Raw genomic sequence first — 16188 nt, forward strand, 5'->3', positions numbered from 1 at the left:
CTGGACCCAGAGGGACAATTATGTTGTTGGCTCAGGAAGAGTTCAAATACTTGGTTGCAATGTTTTTTTACATAATCTAACTAAAATGTGGCTTTTTCTATGACTTGCCTCACTGCCACTCGGGACAACAATTTGTGGAATTCGGCTGAAGTGGGCTCTCATTCCCCGCATAGTCGGGGGGCAAGGGAGAAAAGTGTAAGCATTAGCTAATGCTGGTTTAAAGGCAGAGGAATAGAGAGGGGGGAGTTTGGGCCATGCAGCACTCAGGGAATGTTTAACAGCCTACGAATACTCTAAAGTATCCCAGCACATCTGTAGAAGTCACTCAAACACACAATCCATATGCTGGACTGGAGTGTAGACTGGTTGGATGGATGTGCACGTCTATGTTGGTGTGTTTTCATATGAGGTTTTGCATCTGAGAATACAGCCGGGTGGCAAAGCATGAAAGTCTCAGTGAATTTACTTAGGAGCAAATGTGTGAATAAATGCCAACAGGAGTAAAGCGTGACCAATATCCTCCTCCATCATGTTAACCACATCTGTGCCGAGCGTGAGGCCCTTCTACTCCATGCCAACCCTCCACGAGTCACAAGCTGTAATTTAATGTTACATATGGATGGTCTTGCTTACGCTTCAAGTGGATCTGGTTTTATTGTACTCTGACAAATAGACCAAGGAATAATTTCAAACTGGCCAAGCATGTCCCCTCACACTCGCCTTGGCACCGCTCGTCTGTAAGAACAGAGGGAAATGTGCAGTGCTGGTAAACACTTAACACATTAAGAAAGTTAGTTTCTGGAATGGAAGGAGTTTGCAAAGAGGATCTGATGTGTGTTCAGCACTTACAGAGAAATTACTCCAGAAATGTGTCCTGGCAAGTGCAACAAGACGAGACACTGAGTGATAACCTAAAGACGTTAAATGGAGAGCTCTTATCTGGCCTCCAGTTGTCATTGATGCTTTAACAGAGCTTGATGCCATTAGAAAGGGACGTTTTTAGGGTTCTAAGATTGTAAGTTTTCCATAATGTCACATGCATGCTGTAACCTAAGGTGTGTGCCGGCTTAAAGTGGTGGTGTTAAAGCTTCGATATCAGTTGTTTCCTCCAGCTACTAATAAAGTCGAGATTGACATTTTGGGAGGATGCTAATGCAGCCTGCGAAGTTGGCCTCTTTGCTGCTTGGTTTCAAACTGCAAACCACAAAAACATGATATTTTAGCTATTAGGTTTTTCACATTTACACACTTGAGTTTAAAGTTTTCTCGGGAAGCAGCTCTTCTTTTGAACCATCCCTCATTTGTCAGTCTACTGGAAGTCGGCCTATTTTTGTGTATCGTCTCCATATATTTCGTAAAGAAGCTGTGGTATTGTCAATTGTCATTTTTTTAACACTTAATATGCACTCACCACTAGATACAAATATTTATCTCTAACTGACTGTCTGTTTCTTTGTGTGACTGTGCAGGATGCCAGCTGCTAGCACCATGACCGGTGGGAGGGCCCTGCTGCTCTGTACAAACACTGACAACTGTATCTACCAATCAGTCAACGGGTAGGTGCCTCATAAGCCTATTTATTCATTTAATGTTTTTCTTATGCTATGTCTTCATCCTCCTGTCTCAGAGATTATTCAATTCCACACATCACAAAGGAAGTGTTGTTTCTTTTGTTAAAACGTAAGCTCTGCTTGTGCTGGTAGAAGAGCAGCATCAGCTCCTCCTTGTTTGTTCTTTTAACAACCTGCCTTTGTGCCAGAAAGCAAGTCAGCAATTTCCTATCAAATTAGATTTGCTACGTAACTGCACAATATAAACACTTGGAAGGAATTATCATTGCAAATAACCAACTATGTTGAGAATCTAAAATTCTAGTCTATTACTAGAAAAGTACAAATCCAAAACAGCATTGCAGCAATTAAATCGTTAAACACTGTTCCACAAACTTGTCAAGCTAAAGATTGAACTTTGTAGAACATTTCTGCATTTATGATGAAGAGTCTCACTTTCAAAGATGTAGTGGTCAAAGAGGCTCAAGAAAACTGTCGTATAGAGTGAATTGAGTGCATTTACATTACTCATCAGCATACAGCCTAAACTTTGAGTATTATTTGTTTGATTATTCTTTCACTTTTAGTTTTGCAGTAAGGAAAGACCTTTAACACAAGTAGATACAAGATTGTATGTAATTAAGATAATATAAGATAGTTGAACACCTCCACACGTTATATTAACATGTTGCTTGGGTCTGATCTGAGTTGCATTTTCCCCATATTTATTGAAAATGTCTATTCAGGTCAGTAGTGTAACAAAAGCAGGGCAGGAGAGCAAAGCAGGGCAGAGTTGGCCATCTGGCATCTGGATGCTGTTACTTCCCCCCTGCTGCCACCATCTAATGCTTCTCTGTGGTCCCTTCTGCCATCCTTTTAATATTCATTAATGCTATTTAGATTAAAATAAAGGGATTTTGATTTATGCCAATGTGGGATTTGAAGATTTAACAGTATGGTGTTTTTAGCGTTTAGCATGTAGCTCTTCAGTAGCCCTCAAAAGAAAATCAATACATTTGGTAATTGTCAAAAGTTTAAATAAAATTAAAGGAGTAGATTTCAAACGCTTCCCCTTATCCGCTGGTCCATTCCAAAGTGTCTAGTTTTGAAATGACTGCTTCTTAATCACACTGTGTCTCACTTCGTCACACTCTCAGGGGGGTCGGCAGGGAGTATTGATTTCCTCTTCTATCTGCTCCACATTTTCTCTGACTCTTTCACTTGACCCACTCCTGCCTACTCCTGTTCTCTTCTTTATGGCTCTTCTATTTGACCTAGTTTTTCCCCTCTGTTGCTTCATGCTTAATAGAAAATGCTGTTTTCACTGGGGGACACGGCAGAAGAATGAAGTTTGGGAGGAAGGAAAAGGGAGAGAGAGGGGCCCAACTAATAAAAGTCTGAGCAATGTGGAAGAGAATTATACAGTTTGTTCATAGGTCATAGTTACAACAGCCCTTTTTTTTCTTAAACGGTCTCAGAGGAAATTTGAATCTGTGATTTCCTCTGAGATTTCCTCTAGATTGCATGACTGTTGGTTTTCATATCCAGCGATGTCATCAGAAGTCACCCAGCGAGGCAGCATTTCCTCTGTTTGTCTGAAATACAATCTTATGATGAATGGGGCTCTGGCCAAAACAGTTTTGTGAATCAGGAATAGAAAAGAAAAGATGCACGCCTTCGTGTCCTCTCCTGAAATAGCTGCGCATTAGTAGCTTGTAAACTTTGACCTCCAAACCCAGAGTTCAAACAGTCTTGACCCAGTAATCTTCCAGGAGTGAGTCACAGCTAAAGCAGAGGCACCAAACAGACGTCTGAGCTCTTTTAACAAGATTTTTTTTTTTTAACCCATAAACAAAGGTCTGTTTAGATGTAATACTCACATTGTGAAGGGCCAGTTTAAAGAGCAATGGTGCTTTACAGCGTCCACTGAAGACAGCAATTGATATTTCCATAAAAGTTATTGCACTATAAATTGTGAGAGTTGGCAACAGTGTAATGTACTTCCTCCCTCTGTTTATCTTGAAAGACATTATTTGTAGCAGTGGCTCAGTGGTTAGCACTGTTCTCTTAACCAAGACAAGACTCATTGCATGTTTGGGTTGTTAGGGTTTGTTTTTTTTGCTTAATGTTTTTTGGATTACAGGGTATTTTGCTTGTTTATGTGGGGTTTTTTTGCAACATTTTAAGTGTTAAACAAGTAGAGATACAAAATATTACATATGTTTATGATATGTGTCACATAATAATAGTTAAGTATGTTAATTGCTCTGTGAATGTTGCTTTTCCAGGCTCCAGTGCTGTGGCTTGAAGGTTGGGGACGCTCCATCATCTGTGGTTCCCCAGCCCCAAGAGGTGTGTGGGTCACCAGGGGACAGAGACAGGAGAGACACCACTGTGTCTTCCAAGTGTCCCCTCTCACCCCTACTCAGCCTGAGCGACAGCCCTGGTCCTCCTGATACCATGCTGGCTCACAGGAGAGCCACCACCACCACTGACCCACGGACTCCCAATGTGGAGAACGGACTGAACCACAACAAAACCCCAGCAGGGGCCAAGACAGCCAGCATCCGTGATAAGATCTCACAATGGGAGGGCAAAAAGGAGCCTGCCCAGTTAACCTCTACGGGGACTTTCCCACTGGGCACGACGCAGAAGGAAGTTGAGACAGTGAGGAAAAAGGAATCTAAAGTTTCAGAGGTCCAAAGGACAGACAGCAAGCGGTTTGTCTGCTGGGACAGACAAGACTCAGGGAAGGAGAACGTTGGAAAGTTGGGGGATTCAAGGCCTAAATCTCCAGAGGGTCTAACAAACAAAGACAGAGAAGTGATACTAGAGAGAGGGCTTCGCACCTCTAAGCCAACAGAGCAACCCTCTGACAAGAAAACTGTTTTAACTCATGTTAAGAAACTGGAAAAGGCAACAAAGGACGTACCTGACAGACCCTCGCTGGCATTCCCAGGGAATTACTTCTGCCCTCCTTCAAAGGAGGAGCTGGAGGAGACGGAGAAGAAGGCGAACGAGCCCATTTTTGGGACTTTTGATGTTGCTCGGCCTGGTGGGTCGAGGAGGAGGAGAGAGGGGGATCCAGAGAATGTATATAGTGAGCCAGGTGTTCCGTCTATAAACCCTCTACCTAAACCTCAGAGAACCTTCCAGCACCACACACCACCCACTAGCCCAGCTTCAGGGGCCGGCTCGGGGAAGGGAAAGAGGAACTTGCCCCCTTTGCCCTCTATACCTCCTCCACCTTTACCAACATGCCCACCCCCTGGAGTTTGCAGGAGACCCTGGGCTGACAAACCCCGGGATAGCAGCAACAGGTAAGCGATTGAGAAGTAAGGATGGGTATAGTGTCGACAACCATGATTGGTATTGACCAGAGAAATAAATTTGGTTTAGAATCTTGTCCTTAATTTCCAATTAAGTAACCCTCCGTATTCTGTAACCCTTCCCCCTTTACCACCAACCAAACACTGATGTGAACAACGTTCCCCACATCTGCTGTGCATCAAAACCACAGATGACATCATCCTGAATGTCTCACAGAATGACCTCATTGGTTGGATTTGAAGAATGCACATATTAATGCAACTCATTCCTCCTTATAAAACTCTCCTGGATGGGGAGAGCAACACGCAGCATGCCCACAGTCATTTTGCAGAGTTTGAATTTATAAATGTAAGAATACTTGATCCATCAGAATTTTCAAGACTTCTCCGTTAAGTAGTACTGGAATTCAGATGGTTACAATCAAACACACTGGGCTCTGTAGGGAAACCAAAAAATGTGAACTCTGCAGTATTGGACTACATCTATTGTTCACTTTTTCCAGTAGTCTGAATTCTTATTTGAAGCTTGGCTGGGATCTATTACATTCCATACCATATGTGGAGGCCTCACTCTGCTCAAGTGTGCTGTGTCAAGCCCTTTGTTTGGTCTATCTGTCTGTCCGTCCATTGGTCTGTCAATCTGTCTGTTGGTCCATCCTCTCTCTGTCTGTCTGTCCGTCTGTTTGTCCCTCAATTCATCTGTCAATCTGTCTGTTGGTCTGTCCCCTCTGTCTGTCTGTCCATCCGTCCATTGATCTGTCAATCTGTCTGTTGGTCCATCGTCTCTGTCTGTCCGTCAGTCTCTCCGTCTTTCTGTCTGTGTCATTGAGAGCACTGGGCATTTTTGTGCATGAAGCTGTGTGTGAGCAAAAAGGTACCCTGTTCAAATCCAGGTTTTTCTTTGTGGAGTTTCCATGTTCTCCCTGTGTTTGCGTGAGTTTTCTCCGTGCACTCCCACTTTCCAAAGACATGCAGACTGGGATTTGATTAAATTGACCATTGGTGTGTGTGTATATCTCCGTATGTCGCCCAATCTTATTGAGGAGCAAAAAAACAGAAACATGTTGCCCCTCTCACCCAATGTCAGCTCCCCCTGCAACCCTCAAAAGGATAAGCAATGTACATGATGGATGGCTGGAGCTGTGTGTGAGCAAATACGCAGTTATCAATATATTAGGTACACTGCGCATCATTAAAATGCCATGCAACCTCAGAGGACCAGTGTTGATTTGCTTTGCTTGACTTTACGTAACCTTACAGTATATATCAGTGACAATGCACAGTAGTTAACGCTGATGTGAATGTGCCATATTAAAAGAAACGTCAAATGTCTATATGTAGTTCATAGAAAACTTCAAGGTAATGTTAAAAAAGAAACTGATAAATAAGGCAAAAGGCAGATCTAAATAAAATCATATGGAGAACGAGCATCAACAAAGTCAATGTGCTCTGTGTCAAATCTAGGGGGAGAAAACATTTTTCGCAATAATTCAATCCAATACAGCGACACCACAGTGAAGACAGCTGAGGATAATCAGCTCCATACGTGTAGGATTTAGTGCAACTTGGTTTAATTTTATGTGTGTGCATGCACGTGGGGCTTTATGCAACCACGGATCCCTATGTGAGCTTTACTCCAATGGGTCTTCATCAGTGACGAAACAGATGTACTCATTCAGATGTGGCAACTAGCAAACGGCAACATCAATTTCCCTGCTTGGCGCACAGTATCAGACATTTTTTAAAAGCATCAACATGGACTCTCTCTGGGATATTAGTCAAAAATCTCTCCTCTTTCGTGTTTGGCATGCAACTCCCCTAAATCTCTTTGCTGCTCTGTCCGACAGGAAGTCCTACGAGTTTGAGGATCTGCTCCAGTCGTCTGCAGAGAGCTGCAGAGTTGACTGGTATGCTCAGTCCAGACTGGGCCTCACACGCACTTTATCAGAAGAGAATGTCTATGAGGACATAATAGGTAAATATACATATTACACCTATGTTTTTCTTTAAAGATGTGGAATATTTCACAATGCGTCTGCCGTATGGTTTCAGATTATCATTCTGTAAATTGATTTGTATTTGCCAGATCTGAAAAACAATGAACTTTACTGTATTGTAACCCACCGTGTTGTCCTATTTCTGATGTTCTTCATACACTGCATGACCCCTCCAGCTTCATTTCTCATATCAGTGTGTGTGTCATAGGGTTCAGGAACAGAGGTGATGAGGAGGCCAAGCTGTCTTTACTCAGCTGTTTTTTCTGCTCCACTTTTAATTTAGAGCCACGCTGCTTCACTGTTATTGAAAATTATACGTAGAGACCTGACCTAACGTTCATACCTTATTGTCTGCCGTGTTGTGCCAACCCCACCTAAAGCCTGTTTAATTTCATAACGTACAATAGCGGCATTGTGTGGCTTTGTAGCGTAGCCAAAGTTGGCTGCTTAGTCGGTGCAGCAGGGGGCAGGTGAACAGCTCAGAGCCGCCGTGTATTACTGGCAATATCTTCAATGTGTCTTTGGTTTTCATTGCTGATCAGTGGCAGGGCTGGCGTGTATGACACAGTGGCCGTCTGAGTGTCACAGTGTCTGTGAAACTACAAATTCATGGTATTATGAATTATCAATGAATTGTGGTGTACTTGGTAGCATTTGGTAGATTTTGCTTATTGCAACATAATGCTGCTATACAAATGTAGCTGCGCTATCCCTGCCGGGAGCTTTCAGCGAAGAGACCTGAGGTCAACCTGCACCTGCCCCCTCCCCATCTCCCCTAGCTCTCAAACTACAACTTGGGCCCACTCCAACAAAGTTAATTGACCCACATGGTGAAATTATATCAGTGATGTGACCTGCCAAAGAGTGATCGAAAACCAATAGCGAGAGTGTAACCATTGGCCTCTTACCTCCACAGGCGTTGCCTTTTACTGCCCCTCGCAAGATGCTGCCCTGGGTGGTTGCCCATGTCGACCATATCTAAATTTGCCACTTGACAATGGTCTATGAATGCTGCTGCTTGTAGGAAAAAATCAGATTAACTTTAATTATGTTTGAGAGATGCCACAACTTATTTCGGACCCTTTTACAGCTTCCCCTTCTCATACAGTAGTATTGTTCTTTAAAAACGCTCACACAGAGTTCACCAGACACTCAGCGGTGTCCCGCGGGTAAAGTAACTCACTTATACTGCAGCTGTCTTCTCAAAAAGCAGCTCGGGCCAGCAGAGATATAGATAGTGCAGACAGTAATGAATGGGTGTGATGTCCTCCTGCTCTTGTCATCAACAACCCCGTGCGAACTTAGTTTCATCAACACACTTTAAACATGTATCCAGACGCATAATCCGATGACTGTCGCAGACTCACATGTGCTCAGCTGACAGCACACACACAAAGAGGTTCTCATCAGCCGGCGATGTGAAAAACAGAGAACTGATCCCTTGTTTTTCCTCAGAGGGAGAAGGAGCAGGGAACTGAACGTCCCTTTTTGTTAATCTACGTACTCCTACAGGTCACATCTGGCGGAGGGATTGACAGAGTAGAGGAGAGATACGGGCAGAGAGAAAGAGAAGAAGAGGCAGAGAGGTTTTCGGAAAATGAAAGTACCTCACTCCATATCTGCAGGGGAGGGCTAGTGGCTAGAGTTACGTTTTATTTAGCTGCGCAAGCATCTTATCACAGTAAAATATGAGCCGGGTAGGCAGACTGCTGCTTCTAGTAGCTCTCCGCACATCTGGAGCAGGAATCGTCTGGCAGAGCAAACACGACTGATATGGAAAGAATATCTGCTCTTTCGTAAGTCTGCGTGAGACTGTTGTGTAATGCAGGTGAGAGGGATTTCTTAGTTTTTAACTGAGAATGTATTTTTTCTTTATGAAGATCCTCCAACCAAGGAGAATCCCTACGAAGATATAGAGCTGGAGAGAAGTTGTTTGGGAAGCAAATGTGTTTCACCCGCCTCCTCGTCTCCTGTCCCTGACACGCCAACCAAGGTACCTGATCACCAATAAAGCCCTTTAATAAAAAAGTAGATTTGATGGAGCCAGTTCTTCACTAAAGCTATCTTCTAATGTCTCTCTCTGTCTCTGCATCTTCCCCCACCAGCTCTCCTCTAAGCCCGGCTTCTTTAGACAAACTTCGGAACGGCGAAGTTTTAAGCTCCTGGAACTCCGCAAGACCGGCAGGGACACTGGCGTTACCTCACCCTCTCGTATCAGCCCCCCCTCCACGCCCAGCAGCCCTGATGACACCCCCTGCCTTTCAGGAGACCCATACAATCGCAGAAGGAGGAAAATTCCTAAGGTATTGGAATCTAAGGAGGCCTCTCACAAAGCCCCCTGTTATTTATGGTGCTGCCTATTACTAAGAGAGGTTAAGAGCTGGTTCACTCATGGGCAGGGAACAATTTTTTTGATGGATATTTCCTGTGTGAGGTGTGCGTATAGAGGGAGGCCTACCACAAACTGTATTGATCTGTACTGATCTTGGTAGGAGCCTGGCAGAGTTTGATTATTGGTTTAAGGAGTTAATGTTGAACCTTTCTTTACCTTTACTTCCTCCAGATGGTGCTGAAAATCAATGGCATCTTTGAGGCACGAAGAGGGAAGAAACGCATGAAGAAGGTGTCTCCGTCTACAGAGTCCAACTCAGGGAGAGGTGAGGCCACGGAAAAGAACAATATTTGTTTTCCTACTCTTCCCATCAACTCTGAGTATCCATGATTGTCTGTCTCTGTGCATGTTTCAAGTCTAGATTGATAACTTTGTTAAATCCACAAGGGGAATTAGTGTGATCACCTTTTTGAAGTCAAAAGAGACGCAAATCAGGAAGATCACAACACACAACATTTGAACTACACTATCACTTCAATACTATCACACACTCACACATGAATTCAAACAGAGTATAACTGCTTTTTTGTTGCTGCTGTCTGTGTATCCCCCTCATATCTATCTTCTATGTCATTTTCTGTTTGTTTATTTTTGTATTTGTTTATTAGCACACTATTTCACTTATAAAAAAGAAAGTAATGCACCCCCTGCACCCAAAAAACCATGTAAACCATGTAATAAAAGTAGCCTACATGAATCTTTTACAAAAAAGAACAAATTGCATTCTCAGTTTATAGTCAAATAGAACAATAGATACATCTCTAGTCTGTTCTTCTGGTCCTCATCTTTTTGTGATATTATATCATAGTGTGTATATTTATACTCTCACCACTGCACACAGGCTGCATTATACTTCATTATGTTTGGTATGGCAGAAAGACTTTAGAGGTCTGTCTCCATTAAAGCTGTGATACCTCACCATATGTATTCACTTAGTTTTATGGGCAAGGTTACATTTCTGGGTAAGCTGAGACGGACCTGTGGGTCAGAGGAGTGGGTGGTGTTGTGTGGCAGTGGTGAGAATTGGAAAAGCCTTGAGACCAAGTTCCATGTGTTCTGCGGTTCCTGTGATTGGTATTTGCAGTCTCCTCACGCTGATTTTCTTCTCCTCTCTCTTTGATGTAGTGACAGATGAGAACAGTGAGTCGGAAAGTGACACGGAGGAGAAACTAAAAGGTGAGCGTTTTTTCATTACTTACAAGTAATAAGAGGAATGTGTACTGATTCTAGTTTTCTCCCTTTGCATTGTTCCACTGTGTATTTACTAGCTAACATCATAATATACACAGATGGAATTACAGATTGCCTCACATTGTGTCCACTTGGTGACCCTCTTTGCATGCCTGTGTGCACCCTTGACACGGATGTATATTTGCATCACATGAAACGTGTTTCTCCCTCGCTCAGCACACAGCCAGCGGCTGGTATCAGTCCAGTCCATGCTGCGGCAGACGGGGCGGTACCGAACTTTGGAGAGGGATCTGATGGATCTGCAGGAGAGAAAACTCTTTGAGTATTTCATAGTTGTTGCACTTCACAAGACCAAGGCCGGAGTTCCATACCTGCCAGAAGTCACACAGCAGTTTCCTCTCAAGGTAACAGAGGAGAGAAATGGGACAGAATCAAAATAAGATGCTGGAGATAAGATGAGATGAGATGACATAATTCTCTTTTAGTGCGAGTTTGGTGGGTCACAGCAGCAAAGGGGGATAGTAAAAATAGACACTCTGAAAAAGTAATAAATAAGTAAAGATACTTATAAACACAAGAAAATGTAAATAAGTAGAAATTGATATATAATGAAAACTATAATATAGCAATGCTGTGGGAAAGGAGCATATATCCTCAAGGTGGTTCATTATTAGTATTATTATTAGTATTATTGTCTTTATCAGTTCTTTTGATATTTGTCTCTGTTTAACTTAATTCCATATAAGATTCAAATGTTAAATCTATATATATTCACTTGTTCTCTTCTTATCCAGCTTGAGAGGAGCTTTAAGTTCATGCGGGAGACTGAGGACCAGCTGAAGGTCATCCCACAGTTCTGTTTCCCTGATGCCAAAGACTGGGCGCCTGTCGACAACTTCCCCAGGTCAGTTATAAAGTCTGACGGCTGCCGCAGCACATAACAACAGGGATTCAGGCATTTCTCGTCAGAGCGGTAATAGCTCAGCTAATAACCACTTATTAGTGAAGAGGCCCAGTATGGAGATGACCTTGCTCCTCATAAAGACGACGCTTCTATGTTTCATCATGAGGCACTGACCATGACAAATGAACTTGTGTGGATTTAGCACCTAACACCTGGTTTGCAATCACAAAGTCCGCGCTTCTATGTATGCTGTTTACAATTGGCCGTAAAACCCAATACATTCAGCCTGTAATCGTCTTCATTGTTCCGAGAAGAGAAAATATGTGTCTTGCCGGTGATGGCTAATAATTACCTGGAGGCAAATGTCGGATGGTTGAGGGGCCTTTAAATACACACCTGCAGTCTGAGTCAGTGAACTGGCTGACGCGCTCGCCTGTCGAGAAAGGTCATCGCTTGTCAACGAATACCTGTCAGGCAGAGCTGAGGACGTGTTGTGTGGTTATTTAAAGAGTAAGTGTGTGCTGAGGGTTTCTACCTCTCAAGTACAAAGTCTGGCTTTTGTTTGCAGACGTTGAGTCCAGAGTGAAAGTTTTACCGCAACAGTCTTTTGTGTGTGATTTTTACAGCTCTAAATAGTTTCCAGCGTGTCTGAATTACCTTTTTTTTTCTCTCTCTTTTATATCTTCAGTGAGACGTTCTCATTTGTCCTGACCGGTGAGGATGGAAGCAGGCGGTTTGGCTACTGTCGGCGATTATTGGTATGCGCTGCCCCTGATCACTAGCTTCTCCTGATTTGATTTTTAATATGATAATTCTTGATTGCAAATGATTGTATTACTGTGTAAGTTATCAATAAAAATGTCCTATTTATAGTTGTTCCTGAATGTACCTTCACTGGTCTAATCCTGTGCTTGTATTTAGATGAGCACTCTCGTTTTAATCCCAACGTTGTTTGTCGTTGTCTGTCTTGCTGCTCATAGCCCAGTGGTAAAGGCCGTAGGCTCCCTGAGGTCTACTGCATCGTCAGCCGCCTGGGCTGCTTCGACCTCTTCTCCAAGGTAAATGCACTGGCTTAAGCACAAACACAAAAGTCCCCTTAAATCAATTACTTGCATTACATTGCTTGGAATCACATTTGTTACATGAACACAAGCATCCAACCACACCCCCACCAAAAACATACAGAGCAGTACCACCATCGTCGCCCACAGAGCTCCACCCTCCCTCTGCTCCGTACTTTCCTCACATAGCCTCCTGGCTCCACTACAGAGTCACATGTGAACTGCAGCTGATGTGGTTTCTGCTACGGAAAATGTTCCCTGTAATGAGCCTCAGATTTATTTGTTTATTGATCTGTGCAGTGTATGCATGTTGTTGCTAATGTGGTTATAGAAATACCCACAGAAGAGTAAATCCAGTATATCTGCTGTTAAAGAAAATAGTTAATAGACTGATAGCTGCCTTTACATTGGAGAAACTCAGTGCTGATGATTTGCTGATTGTGCTTCATCTGTATCTGATATCATAAAGTTTTAACTCTATACAGATGTGTGTGTGTATAAAGGGGTTCACATGATTGATTCAGGTTGTTAGGCTTTTGATGTAAGGACTGTAACATGTTTCCACTGCATCGTGGTGGGACTGAATAAGTGTACTATAATAATAACCAGTATGGTATCAAAAACGATTCTCAGTCCTTCTACCATGTATCTCAACTTCATTCATGATGGCATCTGGATACATTAAAGGGTCTTTATGTCTTTTTGCCATTGCTGCGTAGCCAGTGTTGGTGTTAACAGCCATTTACTTACCAATAAAGCAATAAAGAAACATTGTGAGGCAACAAAGCAGTTGAAAACGACACCAATGTTAAATCTTGTTTTGCTTATATTTCTATCATTGAAGTTAGCACATGAACCAGCTAGCCCATCTCCTCACTTTCCATTAGGGATTGACTAGTCTGCCCTGAACACTTAGTGCTGCTCAGAGTATTATTATTAGTGATATTGATGTATATTTGTGCATATATGTGATGATAATATTACACTGTTTGACCTGCAACAGCAGCCACTACAGCCTAATACACTAAGATATATAAAACGATGAGCCACCTCATAAAAGACAATATGGCCAAAAACTGAACTAATTTACCTAATAGCATGGTTTTAATGTTACATTGTCCAGCCCTAAATCATCCATCCATCCATTATCTATACCACTTATGCTTTGAGGGTTGTGGGGTAGTTGGAGCCAATCGCCAGACAGGTCACACCTATGGCCAATTACATAAGGTAAATTTAGAGTCTCCAATTAAAAAGCCATGCAGACACAGAGAGAACATGCAAACTCCTCACAAAAAGGCCCTCTCTAGTGCTCCAAACTGGGATTTGAACCAGGAACCTTCTTGCGCATTACTGTGCCCTAAGATAAATATTTAAATCACACAACAGCTCTTATCTATTGAAAAGATTTAATTTGACCTGTGAATCTCAGCTTTGGGTTATAATCGTCCAAACACATCTACAGTGCACTCAGAGGAATATTTGTGGTTGCCAGTATACTCAAGTTACAGAGCGCCCTTCTCTGTCATCTCCAGATCCTGGATGAAGTGGAAAAGAGGAGAGCAATCTCTCCTGCTCTGGTGCAGCCTTTTATGAGAGGCATCATGGAAGCTCCCTTCCCGGCTCCAGGAAGAACCATCACTGTCAAAAACTTCCTACCTGGCTCTGGGACAGAGGTAAAATGATGGTGGTGTCACTGTGGAAAATAGTATTCCTGGAGGAACTGTCCATTTACCAAATCTAACTAGAAGTTATATAAATCTTCATGTTAGTGTCTTTCTGATATGTGTGCAGTGTGTAGATTATTATCTGATCAGCCTTCTCTTTTTCATTGTGCCCCTATGTGTTTTCTACAGGTAATCGAGTTGTGTCGGCCATCAGATTCTCGACTGGAACATGTGGACTTTGAATGTCTCTTCTCCTCCTTGAGTTTGCGTCTCCTTCTGCGAGTGTTTGCCTCTCTCCTGCTGGAGCGCAGGGTCATCTTCACCGCTGACAAACTCAGGTTGGCTCCAGCTGCATATTGTTACAGAGCATCGTTTTTCACATCCCATCAGCATGCATATGGAGTAGTTGCAGTGTTTTAATTATTGAGTTGGACTAATCCATTACGATCGGTGAAGGAGGGTTTAAGATGCTGAGAGGACCAACAGGAAAGAGTTTGAAGGATGTGACCACGAGTCGACGAGTCTGAGGAAAAGAAGATTCCGACAAAGTGTGAGGGGAAGGAATGCTGTTGTGTTATACAGTCGTCTGGGGAACAATCACTTCTTGTCTGGAAAACTGTCATGGACGTCAGATCGAAGGAGTTAGAGACTCCAGAGCAGAACACGTGTGCACAGTGACGTCATCACACCCACACACTTCACTTAAAAGCTTTGACTCTTAAGCTATTATCACTGTGGTCAGGGTCAAAAGGCTTTTTTAACTGTTGTGGTACACCTGGTTCAACTTGTGGGCTCAGCGGAAACAGTCATTGTAACCTGATAGAGCAGGAATCACCCTGAGGGATCCGGCAGTCTAAATACTATACAATGTGTTCACCGTCTTCCCAAATATACACTTGTTCTTTCTTTTTCACCCATGTACTGTTGTTTATAGAGGCATTAGAAGCATTTGTCATAATCGGACCCTGAGTCATTTCACATTCTCTACCATAGAGTGGAAACTTGGCAGCGTCAGTCAGTTTTAATGAATTAACTGTGAGCAGACCCACACGTGCATACGATTAATTTAACAGCGTGGATAGAATGTGTTTGCTCCTCACACTGTGTTACATCACACCAATGTTAAAGAAGCTTTGAACATTCCTCTCTGACTAAACGAGTTTGTTGCGGCAACAGAAATGTAACTTTTAACATTATGTTCCAAATTGAGAGATGGCTGGCAGGAGAGCTGGAGAGGCTTTTTTTGAGGGGTGTTTTTTAGCACCATCTTGTGGAAGAGATTGGATTAGACTAAACTCTCAAGTAAAACACTGTGCTCTGACTTACCAGTTATTTAGGGTTCATTTAAGTTGTATATTTGTGTTGCTTAGTATAACATTGCATTTGTCAAGCTAATTATAAATTTCTATAACTTAAATTGGCTAAGATTCATTATATGGAACAGATAATTATTAGGAACATAAAGTGTTTTTGTCATGCATGTGTCTCATAAGATCCTGTAGTGCAAATGATCAATGGGGAATGGAAGCCCATGTCTATAGCACATTATAAACATGCTTACAATGCATCATAGTGCAAATTAAAGCTCTTTATAATCATAGTTTTAAGCATTTGTGACTATCTATAATGCTTTATAACAATATCCATAACACAGTATAACACATTTTAGAATGAGATGTCATAATACATCATGCTTGTTCACCCATATCCATTATGATCCACTTAAATACTTCTTTACAATAACTGTTATAATGCGTCATAATGTGATGATAAGTAGTCATTGGGTGCTCTGAGTAAAATAATGAAATTAATGAGATAAATCATATATCTCATATATATCAGATATAATAAATCACAAGCCAATTATAAGTTACTATAAAAACTCTACTACTTAGTTAAAAAACTCAAACTTAAGAAAAAGAGTTCTAAACTTTATCTCAGTACTTGCTAAATTCAAAGTGTCTTATAACGACAATACAATACAGCTTCTTTATCGTTTTCAAATGAATTAGATATATAGACTTTTTTTTTATAAATTCAATTCAGCTATTGAATCAGCTAATATCGCCAAGTCAATCTCCACTGTAAAAAATACAA

The 16188-nt window shown here is 42.1% G+C and overlaps 1 protein-coding gene across 1 annotated transcript in view; it reads left to right on the plus strand.

Moving 5' to 3' along the window:
- Positions 1-16188, plus strand: part of si:dkey-82f1.1 (DENN domain-containing protein 2A) — a 33665-nt gene that overhangs the window by 13862 nt on the left and 3615 nt on the right. Inside the window, exons 2-14 of the mRNA XM_035156454.2 lie at positions 1470-1556; positions 3839-4870; positions 6727-6854; positions 8757-8869; positions 8982-9179; positions 9440-9533; positions 10394-10444; positions 10676-10863; positions 11254-11363; positions 12052-12121; positions 12344-12421; positions 13960-14100; positions 14281-14429. Coding sequence (XP_035012345.2) covers positions 1471-1556; positions 3839-4870; positions 6727-6854; positions 8757-8869; positions 8982-9179; positions 9440-9533; positions 10394-10444; positions 10676-10863; positions 11254-11363; positions 12052-12121; positions 12344-12421; positions 13960-14100; positions 14281-14429 — 2438 coding nt within the window. The 5' untranslated portion in view covers position 1470. The remainder of the gene's footprint in view (positions 1-1469; positions 1557-3838; positions 4871-6726; positions 6855-8756; positions 8870-8981; positions 9180-9439; positions 9534-10393; positions 10445-10675; positions 10864-11253; positions 11364-12051; positions 12122-12343; positions 12422-13959; positions 14101-14280; positions 14430-16188) is intronic.

Source organism: Hippoglossus stenolepis, chromosome 5 (genome assembly GCF_022539355.2).
Source record: "Hippoglossus stenolepis isolate QCI-W04-F060 chromosome 5, HSTE1.2, whole genome shotgun sequence".
Taxonomy (NCBI): Eukaryota; Metazoa; Chordata; class Actinopteri; order Pleuronectiformes; family Pleuronectidae; genus Hippoglossus; species Hippoglossus stenolepis.